Source organism: Macrobrachium rosenbergii, chromosome 12 (assembly GCF_040412425.1).
Source record: "Macrobrachium rosenbergii isolate ZJJX-2024 chromosome 12, ASM4041242v1, whole genome shotgun sequence".
Lineage (NCBI taxonomy): Eukaryota > Metazoa > Arthropoda > Malacostraca > Decapoda > Palaemonidae > Macrobrachium > Macrobrachium rosenbergii.
This window is the reverse complement of record NC_089752.1, coordinates 66,543,892-66,557,259: the sequence shown is the minus strand read 5'-3', so window position 1 is coordinate 66,557,259 and position 13,368 is coordinate 66,543,892. Positions and strand designations below refer to the sequence as shown.

The window sequence follows — 13,368 nt, the reverse complement described above, 5'->3', positions numbered from 1 at the left end:
GAGGAGGTAAGTAATAGCCCTACCTCCAAACAGCAACAGTCTCTTGTCGGTTGCTTCCTCCTCAGGTGTACGGGTGCTCGAAAAAGAAGCTATCTTGGCCACTGGTAGGGCCTAAAGATCGATCCACGAGACTGACTGGAATGCTGCCTCCACCTGCGAGAGGGAGATTCCCTCCACACGGGGATGCTCTAGTGACAGAACAGGACACAGATGAGTCAGGTCTGGGTCAACCTACTTGGTTGGCAGTGGGCTCTCCGAGGGAACATGATATTTCCTCTGGGGAGCTAGAGGCAGGGGAAGTGTCTTCCATATACGACTGGGCCAAGGAAAATTCTCTTGCCCAGAACCAATAGAATTCACCAGGTCCAAAACCTCATCAGCAAGCCTAGACCATGACAGGTTGCTCAAAATTCTAGGTTCCCTTTGGGATCCCCAGAAAGACTCAATGATGGGATCATGGTCTGCAGGAAAAGCCAAGGTGTCTTCCTTGAGATCATTGAAATGATGTATCATTCTAATGATCTCCACAAAATGCCTCTGCAACTTAGACTTCCCAATCCAGGGGCATAGGACCCTCAGGTCCCTCAGGTCCCAGTCCTGCCAAGTCACTCCCTTGGCAGGAAGGGACACTCACCTGAGCCCCCTGGCAATCTCTCAACCATTCAGGGGGTACATCCTGTCTGGTTCACGGACCGAACCAGGAACGTAGGCCTGTCTGCTCCCAGAAAAACCTAAACAAGAGAGTGAGGCCATGGGTGATCGTCACTTTAAGGGAGCTGTTCTGGTCACTATGGACTTTTTAGGTCCATTCCCAACCACTATTAGAGGAAATAGACAAATATTAGTCTTCTTAGATTATTTAACTAGACATGTAGAAATAGTACCAGTAAGAAACTGAGATGCAGCGACAGTTGCAGAAGCTCTTAAATCTAGAATTATCACAAGACATTCATGTCCACAAGTTCTTCTTTCGGACAATGCTAATGATCTTTTAGATCTTTTAAAGAAAATATGTGAATTTTATGCAATAAATAAATGTCAAATAACAGCTTATAAACCAAGTTCTAATGGAGTAGTAGAACCAACTAATCGTAAAATAAAGGATATCCTGAAAACTTTAGTGAGACAACAGGAGAATCCCCAAACTTTTTGCTATATGGTTATCAGAAAAGAATGTCTAACACATTATTAGACGATACAACACCACCCAGACATACTTATAACTATGATGACTATATTGCATGGAAGACCAGACGTACTTACGAGACAATCATGAAAACAAGGGAAAAATTAAAAGAGGGTCATAATACTCATCCCAAATATTATAATAAAGGCACCATTAAACCAGACATTAAAGTAGGTACTCAAAATTTATGTACAAAATCATGTTCTAGAAGGGCCAAATGTAAAGGTACCTCCCATATTTACTGGACCACATACAGTTGCAGAAATGCTAAAATTAAACAAATATAGAGTAATCAATGAAAGTGATCTGAAGGAAAAAGTAGTTCAATGGAATCATATAAAAGTGGTAAAAACAGACCCACGGTCCCCTGAAGATATAGGTAACATAAGACATGAAATTGGTGTAGATAAGGTTGAAACCCAAAGATATAATCTGCAAAGTAGACAGAGCTAATTGTGTATATAAATGTATATGATATATATATAAATGTAATGTATGTAAGGATGTATACATGCATAGATAGTCTGATAAAGGTCTATTCTTACAGATACAAAAAGCGGCTCATCTTTATAATAGTCCTTTTTGGACTCATTTCTTCAGAAGTAGAGATAAGAAAGGGTTCGTTGTTGAAGAGACATGGCAGTGTCAAAATTAAGGACTTAGGCATCATAAAACTAGACATATCATCAGTGTTAAGCAATGAGAAAAAGTTAAAGGACATACAACAGGATATTGGGAGAATTCTGCAAAAAGGGGATAATAACTGTGTTACAGCTTTGTTGGAAAACTTAAGTGCTGAAATAGAAATGGGTGTAAAAACCAGATCAAAGCAATCCCTCCTCCCCTTCATTGGAACTGTTTTGAACAGATTATTTGGGGTAGCCACAGAATCAAATTTTGAACATGAAAAACAAAGAATTGACAGACTAGAAAAGTGGGCTGCAGCAAGAGGAACAGTAACAAATAAAGTAATTAATGCCAAAAACCAGAATACAGAACAAATAGAAAAACTGAAAAGTTTCATAAAGTCACAAAAAATGTGACTGACGGATGAACTGAATAAATTAGAAAATATTCAGTTCTTGAATACTTTAGCTTTAGAAAGCGAAGTTGCGTTGCAAGAACACAAAAGAGTTTTGAATGTTATTTTGCTGGCTTACAAAGATATTCTGAGTCCACCCTTAATAACTCCAAAAGAACTTGATGACATAATTAAGTTTTGTATCATGACAAAACACTTGCAGCTACTGGCAGAAGATGTATTCATGTATTACAATTTAATAAGTGTCAAAGTAATTTTTAATCAATTATATAGATTGTACCTTTCAATACTAGGGTCACAAACACCTTAATCACATTGTAACCATTTCCCATGTTGGTTAATAACCAACCTGTCATGCAAAAGGGAACAGTCGAACATGTTGCATTAGAAGAACGCACTTTGTTGTTGTCATTCTTTGAAGAACAAAAGTTTCAAGAGTGTGTTTTGTTAAGAGAACAAGAGTATATATGTGATTTTGACAATGTTTATGTAAATGCTAATGCATATCCATGTATTCAAGAAATTTTGTTAAGTCAAAATCAAGAGAAAGATGTATGTACAACTAATTATGATAATAAGTTTGAGGCTTTGCTTATAGATGATGAGATTTTTGTGTTTTCTACAGATACTGTTGTAGCTAAAGTTAAATGTACAAATGTGACGAGAGAGGTAAAATTTAAAAATGTTAAATCTTTTACAACATCCTGTCAAATAAGTATTCCTAATCGATTGTACTACGAACCTCATGTTTTCACAACCTACACATTCAACAAAAACGTGCCATATAAGAATTACTCACACAAACTCGATGAATTTAAGCTGTCTCAATTAGAATTAAAGAAACTTGACAATCTGAAATATGTTGATGAATTTTGGTACTACAGGTTGACCATCACTAATCCGGCAATCAGTAGTCCAGAGGAATCAGTAATCCGGCACAAATTTCGGCTAGAGTAATTTCTAATGTTTCCGCACTAATTTTCAAATTTCCCGAGTCGCTGCGTTAACTCGCTCGCCGGCCGCTCCGATTTGGTGGCGCAGTGTGCTACATCAACAAACTGGTAGCCTAGCCTACATTATACTGAACTCTATTCACATATTAACAGTATTATATAAACATCAACATACTGAATGTGCACCTTTTTCATGGATCTTTTAAAAAGTTATGCTTTACTACATTGTTTCCAATTGCATATATTCTCATATTGCTTTTGTATTATAAATTGCGATCAATGTTTTGTTTTGGGAATCGATATAGCGGTGTTTATTTTGCCGCAATTAACTAAGCTGAAAGCGCTTTTCTTGCTTCTAGTTAGCGTAAATGAATATGGATACTTTATTTATTTGGGACACGGATATTTTTCGTTATACGGAGTGTTTTTAAGTCGAAATATAACTTAAATACGTCTTGTTGTGAAATTAATTTAGTTATTTTTTTCGTTAATATATGACGTTCGCGGGAATTGCGGCTGGCCGTTTTGGGGGCATGTTTGCTTTGTGTAAAAAAAAAAAAATCAAGTTTCCGTTCGCTATTTTCTCTTGATTTCATCATAATACGAGCTTTACGTATTTATCTTTTATCGGCGTGAAAACAGTAGTAATTTGTATTATTTCATGTCCAGTAGTTTTGATTAAAATACATTCTCTCCAGTTTTATTTACGGTCGAGTTTCATCCGTGTTGCCGATGCACGATAATTTATAGTCATTAGCAGCTTGAACATTGTTTTCTCAGCTTCAGCTACAACTTACAGCTTAAAGTTACTGTAGCAGTATATTTCCCTGCCGATCTTTTCTCCAAAGCGAATAAGGGTATAGTCTGAAAAATATATCAGTCCTATTGTACAATACTTGACATCATTTGTAACATAACTACAGTAATTGTGTATTACAGTACGATGGGTGAAATACAAGCAAAACAGTTGTTATCCGATATGATTATTATCAAAACAAGTTTCCCATTCGGTTGTTTATGGCTGTACGCATTTACTCAAGAGTATAACGTTACTAACAATAATTTTATCATTCTCTTTTACTGTTTTAACTAGCAGATGAAATAAAGAGATGGAGGAAAAGAAGTTTTTCTATTGTAAGTTGGTCTCTCTGGCTGCCTGATTGTACCTGCTGCCTGCGTGAAATCTAAAAATATTTCCTAAATATTTTCGTACCAGTATTAATTGCTAACCCCATCGTAAACTCGAAATATCGTAAGTCGAGTTATCGTAACTCCAGCACTACCTGTACTTGATAATTGTCTTTTCTTTATTAACCAACTTGTACTGATTTATGGGATATTTTAATTCTAAGATGAGGTGCTTAGCTACTAGGTTTCATGTATTCTAGCCTAATAAATGGCTAATCTGGCAAAATGGCTAATCCGGCACCCTCCAGGTCCCAATGGTGCCGGATTAATGATGGTCAACCTGTATAAAGAAACTGTCTCCCCAGTTTATCTTTGTTCAATCTGATGCTAATAGTGGTGTTTGCTGTTTTATCCATAATTATAGTAAGGAATCTTGTGATCAGAAAAGTACAAGAGATTTTGACAGACTTAAGAGGAAACAATAACTGATAGTTGATGTTAACATCATGTATGCAGTATATTAATTTTTTTCATGCAAATGAGGTACTGTGCTTTTATTGTGTTTGATTATAATTTAGTGTGATGCTTTAATACATATATTTTTTACTCCAGAGTTGGAGAAACAATTTTTGTTATGTCATTTTATTACCTGTTGGATTTTTTTTTAATATTATATCCATTTTGTTGTTTAACATTGCGGACAATGTTTGGTAGGTGACCGAGTGATGTAAGGATATAACTAGAAATTCTGAATAAAAGGACAAAGAGAGAGAAACCTTTCAGTGATAGACATTGATAGATAGAGATTTTAAGAAAACGAAGAGTACAGAGAGAGAGAGAGAGAGAGAGAGAGAGAGAGAGAGAGAGAGAGAGAGAGAGAGAGAGAGAGAGAGAGAGAGAGTGTTTGTGTTTTGGCTATGCCTCACCACAAGGCCAGAACTCAGAAACAGAGAGCTTTGTAAACTAGCTAGAACAGCAAAACCATGTCGTGATTAGAAAAGCAAAATATGAGTAAATGTTATGAGCGTGGTTACGAAGCCATTATGACTGCTCTTAATCAAGTTCGTAATCACGAGGAATTCGTAACATAAAGCAAGGTAGCCTTGTTATGGAATAACAGCCAGAAAAATTCATAATTTTGGTGATTTAGAAACTCCTCCTTGAGAGAGGTAACATTCCAAAAATAGGGCGTTTCAGGTAATCTACATGACCAATCAACATCAGTGAAGGCGGGACAAAAGCAAGACTCCCCTCCTAATAGGGCTGGACCATCTTTTCCAAAAATCATTGAAAAAGGTCCAGTTGAGAAGCAGTATAACAGAAGAAAAGACAGCAGAGAAGGTAGCAGAGAAGCAGAGAGAAGATAGCAGGTTGGGTTGTAAGCCTCACTGATTGTGGGTTGATAGAAGAAGAAAGGCTCACATTTGACACTCACTGTAACCTTGTGTTACTGAAGTAAAGAAAACTACATTGCATCTTCTTCAAGTCTCCTGAAACTGAAAACACGCTACTACATAACAAAGCCAGAACGATAAGCATCTCTAAAGAAAGTCATTTTCTCAAACAACGAATAGCAGAAAGATGACTAATAAATAAAGAAAGACATCACACACACACACACATAGAAAATGACAGGCAGAAGTTCAGTACCAAGCGCTTTCACGTTTATTAATGCATCGTCTGGGCACAAATGACACAGATGAAAAGAAGGTTACAAACTAAACAAAAAGAACAAGAATACCAGATGGTTAATTGTCAAAGGGTAATAACCAGAAAGATAACCCAGGACAATCTGGGATCATGCGGTCATAAACTAAACACCATAGACCTAACTACAAGAGATATGGAAGTTTAGCCATACAAAATCCAAAGACATGTATAAAATTGAATACCAGATTGTTAATTGTCAAAGGGTAATAAACAATAAGGTAATCCAGGATAATCCGGGATCACACGGTCACAAACTAAAACCATATACTTAACTATAAGAGATATGGAATCTTCTCATTCAAATTTCAGAAACATGTATAAAACTGAATAATAATTTTGCTTATATTTATCAACAACTTTTTTAATTATGAAGGCATCAAGTTTAAACAAACCAAGACTTAAATTTAGAACATTTCCATTATTTGACTTGATAAAAGAAGATTCAATGATATTCCAGTTAACTGTGTCGTTGCATGGGACTAAAGATCTTGCTTCACTCCAGTTAATAGGATAATCTAAATCTCTCATATTTATGAATAATGCATTTGATATTTGGCCAGTTCTCACAATATATTGGTGTTGTTTGATTTGTTGTGAAATTGATTTTCCACTTTGTCCATATTTTATTACACTTTTTACAAGGAATTTCATAGATGCAGCCAGAAACTTCTTTAGGAGAATTTTTTATTACTAAACTCTTAACACTAAAATTACTGAAAGCAACATTTATGTTGAAAAGTTTTAAAATTCTAGGAATTTGTAAAAACCTTTCATCATATGGTAATTTGAGAATATTATGCTTACTAAATTCAAGTTTGTTATTAGTTAAATAAAATGTTTTCCTAGATCTTTTCCATGCTACATCTACAATGGTCCATGGGTATTTAAGTTTCAAAGCAAAATCATAAATAGTTTTAATCTCAGCACCAATGAATTAAGGGTTACAAATGCATAAAGCCCTTAAGAACATTCCAGAAAAGACAGAGAATTTAACATTTTGATGTACACTGCTGCATGGTACATGTTTTTCATCTTAACCAGATACACAGTACACTTGAAAGACTGTCATAAGCCTGTTTACTGTTAATATTTCACATTGAATGTGGTTCTAGTGAACTCTTGAATTTTTATGCATCTACTGAGCATATTTGTAAAAAAAAAATATTTGTCTAAGCATATCTAAAATTAAAGTAAGTATTAGTTTGTTTGTGTTTATATATCAATAAATATAGGTTACAAGAAATTAGTTTGTTTTGTAATCCTCATAACATCTCCACAACAAAGAGAGTTGGACAAATTTTTCACTTCAGCACTGGGCTAAAGAAGCCTCCTGGTATCAAGAGCTAACCTCTTCATAGGATCCAATGAGGCAAAAAAGAGTCTGGTTCTTGAACTGAAGATGGTTTAAGTGTTGGCAAGACACCAGTAATATGGCCCTCATATACTGTAGTAAGGATGGGCAGTACTGACATTCAAGAATAATGCCTTATGCACCAGAACAGGAGAAAATTCTTCAAATCATGTTCTGACGCAAGTGGTCCCAGGTGACAAAGGAGAGCAAGCACCAGTAGGCACTCCCTCTTGTGGTGTCACAACTGAAATATTGCAAAACATGAAGAAAGTGATGAAATAACACTGCTAAATGTATGAAGCTCACCTTTTAGTGGTGACATGCCTGAAGTGCCATAAGGTGGCAGAGAAAGCAATGAACCACACCCTCGTGATGCTTTCCCTAAACTGAAGGGGAACAAAAGACAGAGCTAAGGGGGTAGGATCAGGTCTAGATAATGGAGGTGATGGTAAGAGAGTGAAGGGTAAACAGATGAAAGAGCCAGCGATAAAGTAGGAAGTGAAATAGAAGGTCTATCCCTGTTCTCATTAACTGCTTCTGCAATTATTTAACGCTCTCCTCTTACTGTATACAAGTAGTCATAAATTCATCTGATTTCTCCCTACACTTCACACCTACTTGACATCACACTCCTGACCCCAACAATTGGCACAAACCAGGTGCTTATCTACCACTACAAAATACATCGCATATCTAGTTCTGTAAAATATAACCTGTTAATGCAGAAAAAATTCCTGCAAAACCTCAAGTTTCTGCTCCTACTGTCAGCCAGACAACTTGACCAAACAAGTCACAATGTTGTGAAAAAACAGCCAACAGCAACTTACAGAATTATCGACTCCATAATGAACAATGGCAAGAAGAATTCTGACAAGAACTAAAACATTCAAAACACACCTGGTGGATAACAGGTGAACTAAACAGTCATCCTTGTCAGCCAAGCAATCTTCTTTTTGTTTTGAATACCAACTACATCTACTGGCATGAAGATATAGCTAGCTTTAAAAGTAAGATTTGTCCCAAATCAAAACACTGAAGAGGCTTTAAAGAGAAAACCTCAAAACACTAGTCAGCAAAGGATGGACAAGACATCTGCACAGGATGGCAGCTGAAAAAGTGTTGGATTGCCAACAGGTGAGCAGGCTGTACCCTACCAATTGTCTACCTACCACCAACTGACCATCTCATCACCAATAAACAATGACCATTTCAGTGCTGGGAATACTTCCATGTTAAAGATTATTTTCTGTTTTCTTTGAAGCTACTTAAAATTTACATGGGACAACTCTGTGTTACTAAATTTCACCCAGATATCCCTTACACGAGAGAGAGAGAGAGAGAGAGAGAGAGAGAGAGAGAGAGAGAGAGAGAGAGAGAGAGAGAGAGAGAGAGAGAGAGATTCATTTAACTATCTAATAGTACAAGTGAGGACACAGAGGCTGAACTTACAAATACATTCCTTTCTCTGTGTAGAATGTGACTGATGACACAGTAGCAACAACTACCAGCATGCAGAGAGAAACTGGGATGAATAACTTGATGACATGTTGTGCTCCATACTTCAGTTCTTCCTCTTCCTCTTCCTCCCATTCAACAAGATTGCCATTTGGTCTGCCATCCTGAAAAAGTTCATGAAATCTAAGGGATGCGCCGAGTGCAAAATTTCAAGAAATTACTGAAAATTAGTTATCAACAATCCAAATAAATGCATCCTTAAATATTAATGTTCAAATAATTTTTAAATAGGCTTAAAATTAATTTTGTTCATTATTTTAATAGCCCTTTGAGAGTTTATTATTATCAAAATAGTTTAAGCAGACCACTGAGCTGATTAACGGCTCTCAAAGGACTGGCCCGAAGGATTAAAATTAAATGGAGTACCAGGACTATATGATGAATGAAAAATGAAATTTTAAAAATAAATATGCAAAACGGCATATGCTTCTACAGTAAAACAAACGCACACATTAAATACATTTTTATCATTACACTAAGTAATGATAAAAATTGAATAAGTTAAGATTTTTAAAATTCAGATTATTATTTATTTATTAAATAAACCATGGGCTTTTGTATTTTCATCAATTAATTTACAGTTCCTCGTGAATATTAAAATTTGGACAATTGTAAATGTTGTAGATTCTAATAAAATTTCACCACACTCCATGTGTAAGAAGAGTATGGCTTATTCAGAGACATGTCAGAATTACTTGTGCCTGTCTCTCTTTGGTATGACAAAATCCATACTCTAACACAGGTTTTATTTGCTTCAACTTTTCATTTTCAGGTTCTTTATTCCACTTATTTTGCCTTTTATTTATAAAAAATACTGTACCTATTTTTGTGTGTGTTACATAATCATTAATAATGATATTTATATCTGATCTTGTCATATGGGCTGCTGCTCTAGCTGCTTTATCAGCCTCTTCATTTCCCTTAATCCCTACATGGGCAGGGATCCAACACATTTCTATATTTTTCCCATTACTGTATTATACAACTTTTGGAGTAATAACTCAATTTGTTGTTCAGTTATTTTTTGGTGTGTAACTTTGAATGGCTTCTATGGCACTTCTAGAGTTGCCAAAAATCACAAAAATTATAACAAGAGGTTTGTAAATACTGAGGCAATATCAGGTAGAGAGAACTGATACATTTTGTCTCGGGATACTGCAGCACATCCCACTCCGTATTGTGATTTAGATCTGTCTGTGTACATTGCATAATGTGGACCTTTTCAGGTTGTATGTTCTATTGTATGTTGTCTATGGTGGTCTGGGTATATGGGTAACTTTTTGACAAATATTTTAAGGGTGCAACATTTTCTTTTATTGCATATTTATATTGAGTGACTCAAACAATCTTCTAGCTCTAACAGGGAAAGGTGGTGAGTGACTGTTTATATATACACCTCTTAATTCAAATAATATTTTTGTTGGAGAATCGCTTGTCTGAATTCTCAGGGCACTCTTCATTGTTACAAACTCTCTATGGAGAGAGTGATAGTTCACCACATTTGACTTGTAAAGATGAGGTTGGTGACGATGTAAAGGCTCCAGAACATATTCTAAGGCCTTTGTTGTGAACTGGATTCAACGTTTTCGGCGCTGCGTCTGATGCTGAGCCATATATTTTGCTTCCATAATCAATGATAGACAACACTATTGCTTGCTTTATAGAGTGCAGTAAGGGTATGTCTATCGGCTCCCCAAGTAGTGTTCAATAGTTTTTTAATTAGATTTAATGTTCTTTTACACTTCGATTTCATGCATGTTAAGTGAGCTTTCCAATTCATGTGAGTGCCAAATACTAATCCTAAAAATTCTGCTGTTTATTAGGATTTTTGATTTTTCAATCTATTTTTTCACCTTTTTTCCATATTTTACTTTTATAAAACATGACTGCTCAAGTCTTATGTACGGATAATTTACAGCCAACAGACGAGGCCCATTCGTCTACTGTATTTTTATTACGGTTTTATTAACGATTCACTCTGCATGTTTTACAGAGATGCTGAATAATATAAGGCAAAATCAACCACATACAGGTTACTTTTAATTCCAATGATTAGATTATTACTGATATCATTTACTGCTAGAGTAAACAGTGTGGCACTAAGGATGCTTCCTTGTGGAACACCATTTTCAAGTGGAAATGTTCTTGACAAAACATCAATTCTCACCTCAAAATTGTGATCTGCCAGGAAGTTTTGGATACACCTAGGTAAGTCCACTGATGCTGTTTTTAAATAGATATTTTAATATTGCATACCTCCAAGTACAGTAGTATCGCATGCCTTTCTGACATCAAAAAAGATGGCTACAGTAATTTGTTTTCGTTCAAATCCTCTATGTATGTGGTCTTCTAAGTCAGACAGAGAATCTAACGTACATCTGTTACACTGTGACCCGAACTGAGTGGGAGTCAAAATTTTATTTTCTTGGGTGTGCCATGTTAGTTGAACATTTACCATTTTCTCTTGTAATTTGCATAAGCAACTTGTTAAAGGAATTGATCGGTAATTATTGACATTACTGGGATCCTTTCCTGGTTTGGGGATAAGAATTATTATAGTTTGCGCCATTTATCAGGAAATAAATTTCGAAGCCATAAATGATTATAAAACTGTAATAAATATGACATTGCCAAATGTGTTAAGTGGCAGATCATCACGAAACAAATATTGTCACCTCCAGGAGCAGATTCATAAATTATATTTATCTTGTATTGTTTCAAAATTTATTGATATTAATTCTATATTTTTCTTTGTGTGGAAATGTTCATCCAAATTTTTATCACTACTTACTTTTGCTTTTCTCCTATTATGTATAATACTTATTTGTTTTGATCAAGTACTCTTTATCACTACTTACTTTGGTTTTTCTCCTATTATAATATTTATTTCTTTTGGATCAAGTGCTCTTTTTCTATCTTTTAATATGGCATGTCCAGGTGGCTTAACATGGGTACTATTTATTTTCCTGAATTTTTTCTGCATTTTTTGTGTGGGAATATTATTAGAGAGGTCTGATGCATATTTCTCTCATGAAATAATTCTTCCTTGAATTACTTCTTTTCTAAATTTTGCAGATATAGTTTTATAGAGGCCTTGATGTATCAATTTCTAGTAATAATATACGTAGTAACTTTTTGTAAGTTCCTTCTAATGTAATGTTTTATTAATTTTATTGAATTTTTTATTTAAATTATCTAATCGTCTCCCTAATGAGAGTTTTATTTTTATTAATTCTGTTAGTTTATCAGACCACCAAGGAACTTTGTGTTTTGTTGGATGAGATTTTGATTTTGGTATTGCTTTATCAGCAGCATTTTTTTAATGAAATTAACAAGAAATTTATTTGCTTCATTATGGTCTTTTATATACTCAAATGGTGGGATATTTCTAGTGTGCAGTTCATATAGCTCCCAATCCGCCATGCAAATGTTATAATGAGTGACATGCTTGACAGGATTATTCTGTAATAATGAAATTAATATTGGGAAATGATAACTAGTGTGCAAGTCATCAACTGTACTCCAAATTAATCTGTCCACTATACTTGAGGCACAAAGAGTAAAGTCTACTGAGGAAAATTTTCCATGTCTTTTAGAATAATGTGTTGATTTCATCAATATTTTATACAGCAAATGTCATTTGAATCCATGAATTCTTCTATTTTGCTTCCTACTCTATTTGAGGTCGCACAACTACAGTCCCATATTGGGTTGTGAGCATTACAATCACCTACTGTTAATGTAGGCTCCATGGCATTGTTAAGCAAATATTTAAGTTTTTGATAGCATAGTAGCTTGTTTCGTCCTCAAGGAGTTACCTTCCATGGTCTACCAGAGCTCCATGGTGACCAAACTAATATTAAAGAATTCTCTTCTAGCTGGCCTTTTTGGCGAGGTATTGTGTTGTAATGATTAACATTATAACACGTGATGGAGTATATAACGGACTCAGAGACAAGGGGGCACTTTCCCTTATCTTCAGTGAAGCTGAACCTAGTTTTTCCTATGTCAAAGACAAAAGGGTAGTCTCGGCCACATAAAATAGAAAACCAGATTATAACAGGATTATTTTCTGTATAGTTTATATGCTTAAGTTTTAAATAAGCCTAGAATTGGCAGTGGCCTACAACAGGTTAAACGAGAACCTTCTAAGAAGTCCTCTATTCTTAGCTTAACTTAGATTATACTACATGCATTAACCTAAGCTATATAAAACAGTAGCTTGGGTTAGTTAAACAAATTTGTTCATAGCAGTTAGTTTGAATGGCATGACAATTAGAATTAAAAATTTCACATAGCCATCGCAAAAGGACTAACAGTGTACAGACAGTCCCCGGTTATCAGTAGGGTTCCATTTTGAGGGTGTGATGATAAAAAATCGCTGCTAACCGAAAATCAGCAATTTTCAGAGCTTTTTCGGCGATCTTCGGGGGCTTATCAGTGCCAAAAAGCGCTGATTTTCACTTATCGGCGCCTCTGTTAG

General features: G+C 35.3%; 1 protein-coding gene across 3 annotated transcripts in view; it reads right to left on the bottom strand.

Annotated features, from left to right (window-relative positions):
• Psn (presenilin) overlaps positions 1–13,368 on the bottom strand; it is a 262,797-nt gene that overhangs the window by 110,586 nt on the left and 138,843 nt on the right. For all 3 annotated transcript variants that reach the window (XM_067112302.1, XM_067112301.1, XM_067112303.1), the window contains exon 3: positions 8,820–8,989. In XM_067112302.1, the coding sequence (XP_066968403.1) occupies positions 8,820–8,989 (170 nt within the window). The remainder of the gene's footprint in view (positions 1–8,819; positions 8,990–13,368) is intronic.